Raw genomic sequence first — 4,690 nt, 5'->3', positions numbered from 1 at the left:
TATATATATATATATATATAATTACAGTATATTAGGAATGCACCAATAATAGTACTCGTACTCGCCCAAATGCTCAGTTACTTAACATCAATACCAGAACTTCAGGTCCGGACGAGATTTCGTCTGACCGGCAGTTCAACAAGGAAACATGAGTCGGCTAACCGGCCAAGCAGGAAGCCGGGCAGCAGGTAAAATGACCCACTGCCCAGCCAATCTGCATCGATCCAGCCAAACAGCATGGAGTTGGCTGCCCGGCTAATCAGGAAGCCGGGCAGGGGGGTAATGTACATTAAAGAGCCAAAGCTAAATTGATCTACATCCTTGTGCATTATGGCCTGTGTTACCAGGTCATACATTTACTCAGTGGAACTTAATGGGTTAATGAATTGTCTTAATGGAGGTCAGAAAGCCAGTGGGAACCTATGATGATTTTGACATGCCTATATAATTATGCTCTTAGTAACATCTCACTGTTGGCTTTATGGAACTATTTATTACTGTCGTAGAGCATCACAATTTACATACTATTAATTATGATAATGCCCAAATATGCTAGAGTTTTAGTTAACAGATTTGTAGACATTGTTTTAATTGCACATCATCCCTACATAATATTATCCTTGTGTTAGTGGCAGCTTCTTTGCTACTTCAAAAACTATTTCTTGCCAGTTCAGTTAATACTGACATGCTAATTAAGGCATCTTTTACAGATCACTTTCCAATTATGATTTTCTCTAAGTGCTGATGTACCTAGCGGGGTAAAGGAATCCACACAGCACAATTATAACTAAGTGGCTTCTGCTCTTAGGAAGAAAACTGAAAGTGCAGAATAAGAGATATAGTGAGATAACATAATAGAAAGTGCTCAGAAAGTTAATTCAACTAGAAATACTCTTTCTATACATTATTCTCAACAAAATTTAAAAAAACACTTCATTAATGTGCACAGCTCTCAAACAGATGGCAATAGTTATCACATCGCTTAATATAATTATGAGACCATGCACTTTGTTGACTCATATGTTCTCTGCTTGAAGTTAGTGCAAATTACATAAAAGTCTCAAAAGAGTGGAGCTGGGTTTTTTTTCCTTTCCTGTATTTCGTATCAAAATGTCTCACCATATTGGTCTTCATTTTAGTGTGTACTTCAGCAAGTTCAGTCAGAATCCCATTTGTGGATGTTTTCTAAATGTGCCCATTAGTATTACATGACAGTCTATCAAAATGACTGCTTTTGGCCAGATCTTTAAAAATCCCTTTTTCCTCCTTGGGGGGATATTTATTTTTTGTCTTTTTTTGACCAAGCTGGAATTGGGTCTAAAATCTAATGTCTTAGGGAGAAGCTGTGCAGGCAAATAAAGAGGTGGTTGGACCATCCATACTTATGAAAACATTTGCTGAAGCCTTGGGGCAGAGTTAAAGGAGTCATTCACAATTAGTCTTATGCAAGGATTTAAATATTTATTCTTAAAATATTATAATATGAGGCATAATTTTGAAACCTTTACATTTGTCTGCTTTTTATCTTTAAAACAGTAATACAGTAAAACGCTTCTGTTCGCGAACAATTCCGTTCGCGAACAGAAAGTTCGGCAAAATGTTGCTTCCGTTCCCCAACTCCACATCGGGTGACGACCACGGCCATCTTCCCTGCTCTGACACATGGTCGTGGCTTCCTCTAGTCAAGATTGCGGTCTGATAGCAGTTTGATTCGGTTCGTGACCAATTCGGTTCGCGACCAGAATCATGGAACAAATTCATTTCGTGAACCGAGTTACCACTGTACTTTGATTCTCTAACTCAATCTGTGGGGCATGTCAAATGGGTAATTTGGTTGCAGCAGTTAATAACTACTCTAAGTCGCTAATGCCAATGATTAATACGGATTTGTAGCTAGAGATTTAATTGCTATAGTCACTGGTGGTTTTTGAAACTATTTGTCGGTGCTACAGGTTAAGCTACTGCTGCTACATTATTAGTAGGGATGCTCCGATACCACTTTCTTAAGACCGAGTACGAGTACCGATACCAATACTTTTTCTTAAAGGGACAGGTCACATTTTTTCTAAAGCAATACAAAATCATGATTTTAGGTCAGTTTCTTAATATCATGCAGAACTTGAAATTAACATGAAATGAATATTTATCATGCCATTGCTAACTAAGGCTTGTACCCCTTCTTCTCCGTCTGCTTCAGCCACTCCGTGCCACAGCCTAGTCATCTGCTCCATTCTGACCTCTTCTCGCGGTGATTGGCCAATTGGATGATGACAGGCTTCCTCACCAGTCACTCCTGACTGGTGAGGAAGCCTGTCAACATCCAATCGGCCAATCAGTGGGAGAAGAGGTCAGAATGGAGCTGATGACTGAGGACTTGGAGGAGTTCGCGGCCATCTTGTTTCATTGAAGACGCTATGGAGGTCCTGTGTGCGGCGGTTTCGGGTCCTTAAAGTGGGCGGGCGTGGCACAGGTACTCGTTTTTTGTATCGGAGTATTTGTACGAGTACTCATGCAAATACTCGGTATCACCGCCGATACCGATGCTTGTATCAGAGCATCCCTAATTATTAGGTTGGTGTGCTTTGCGACAAATTGCTCTCCATCAGCTATTTGTAGCTAATAGAGGTGAATGCTGAGCACTTGTTGTTGGCAAGCTTGTAACTGATATGACACTACTCAAGCTCATTGTGTGACTGAGCTACAAATCCCTGTAAATTTAGCAAGTTAGTGATTCCCTAGAAAAATACTATGAATTCCATAGCATGTTAATCATTGAAACCTTTTTACCATCTTGGTATAACAGCTTATTGCATATCACTGATGTTAAAGATTTACTTTTAAATTCCATAGTGATACATTTAATCCTATCATATTACTTACTTTGCTTTAGCCTCTGCATCTTCATATGCCTTGTTAGAGACATCATCTAATCCTCCAATCAAGTGTTTGAAAGAACTGCAAGAAATACAAAGTATTGTGAGCAATAAGTACCAATTAAAGCTACATATACGGGAAAAAAGAATCAAGATAGTAGGGTCATCAGGTATTTACTGTTCATTGCATTCTATGTCAACCTAGAAGTGGAAATATTGCAAAGCGCGTATGCTACAATAATTAGTTTAGACATTTCTTCAGCCGGTTAGCCTGTATGCACAATATCCAGTAATTTACCCAGGCAGCAATGGATGTTGCAGTGCTGACATCCTCATTAAATAGATTTTTGTCATTACAATCACACACTCATGATTTTACATATATATTTATACTACAGCCATTTCCAATTTTGATAACTACTTTGAAAAATAGTCTGGTGAATGTCACTTTCCGTCAGGGCAGACAAGACCGCAAACATGATGAGTCACTGCAGACAGTGGCTTCCCAGTAGTAATGATTTAAGTGCATATTGCATTTAGAAATTCCTTTTGACTAAATGGCATGGCGTGGTGTGTTTCAATGATGTGAAAGTCCAAATAATGTGAAGTGTTTCATGAAGAGCAAACAGCATGTGTTTTAGTTTAAAAATTATTTCCCATTGCTTTATATGATTCTTCTCCATGTAACATGCCAGTACTAGCACACTAAGCCTTGTGGAGTATTGAAATTGCCTCAATAGCACGTGCAGTTTAAATCCGAACAGTGCCAGATATAACTAGTTGACAATGGGCATTTTGTGCCTTTGTGACTAGTGCATTTTTTTCCGGAGATGGTGTCTTGAAATGAAAAGTAAGTGGCAGGGGAAAAAGAATTGTATGAGAGTTATACGAGAAAGGAAAATGTAAGCAACTTTGCTTTATTGTACAATGAAGTGTAGACTTAGGAATTTATGCTCATGCACAAAATCCATTAGTGAATTACAAACCACATATATGATGCAAATTTTACAACAAATGTTGCTGCTGTAGTAAATTATGTGGCTGGTTCTTTCTTTTGGAAGTTACTGCACTGCTTTGAAGTCCACCTCCCTAACACATGGATACACTACTCATTTTTTTATTTAAAAGAAAATCCCCCTTCTGCTTTAGTAGTGGCAACAAGAAGTTCACTCATTTGCATGTTGGTTTTTAGCTGCTTGTAACCTCAAGTAAGACCACTGGTGATCAGTAGTGATGGGTGAACACACCTGAGTTTGGTTAGAGCTCGAACTTTAGAACATGGAAAAAGTTCAAACTTCAAACTCAATGATAGTCTATGGGACCAGAACGCAGAAAATCAAATGTCCCCATTTTGAAAGCTTATATGCAAGTTATTGGCCATAAGAAAGATATGGGCATTCAGCACTGCCCTGGGGGACATGTATCAATGCAAAAAAACACTTTTAAAAAATACTGTTTTAATGGAGCAGTGATTTTAACATTTCTTAAAGTGAAACAATAAAAATGAAAAATTCCTTTAAATATCATGCCGGGGCGATCCCCTTAAACTGCCTGTAAAGTGGCACATCTGTATGATGTATAGAACCTGCTGCAGCAAAATTACATTTATAAAGAAAAACAAAATGTGCGGTTCCCCCTCCCAAGCAATACCAGGCCCTTAAGGTCTGGTAGGAATTTTAAGGAGGAACCCCACCCCCAAAAATGGGGGGAAACATGGGGTCCCCTCTAAAATTCTTAACCAGACCCTTGATCCGAGCACAGGCCTGGCACGGCAGGAAAAGGGGGGGGGGCAAGCGAGCACCCCCCCCCCTTCCTGC

The 4,690-nt window shown here is 39.2% G+C and overlaps 1 protein-coding gene across 2 annotated transcripts in view; it reads right to left on the bottom strand.

Moving 5' to 3' along the window:
* PRKG1 (protein kinase, cGMP-dependent, type I) overlaps positions 1-4,690 on the bottom strand; it is an 844,452-nt gene that overhangs the window by 47,087 nt on the left and 792,675 nt on the right. For both annotated transcript variants that reach the window (XM_018568606.1, XM_018568599.1), the window contains one exon: positions 2,881-2,955. In XM_018568606.1, coding sequence (XP_018424108.1) covers positions 2,881-2,955 — 75 coding nt within the window. The remainder of the gene's footprint in view (positions 1-2,880; positions 2,956-4,690) is intronic.

The sequence above is a fragment of the Nanorana parkeri genome, unplaced genomic scaffold (genome assembly GCF_000935625.1).
Source record: "Nanorana parkeri isolate BGI_ZX_2015 unplaced genomic scaffold, ASM93562v1 scaffold32, whole genome shotgun sequence".
NCBI classification, from domain to species: Eukaryota; Metazoa; Chordata; class Amphibia; order Anura; family Dicroglossidae; genus Nanorana; species Nanorana parkeri.
This window is presented reverse-complemented; position numbering and strand designations above follow the sequence as displayed.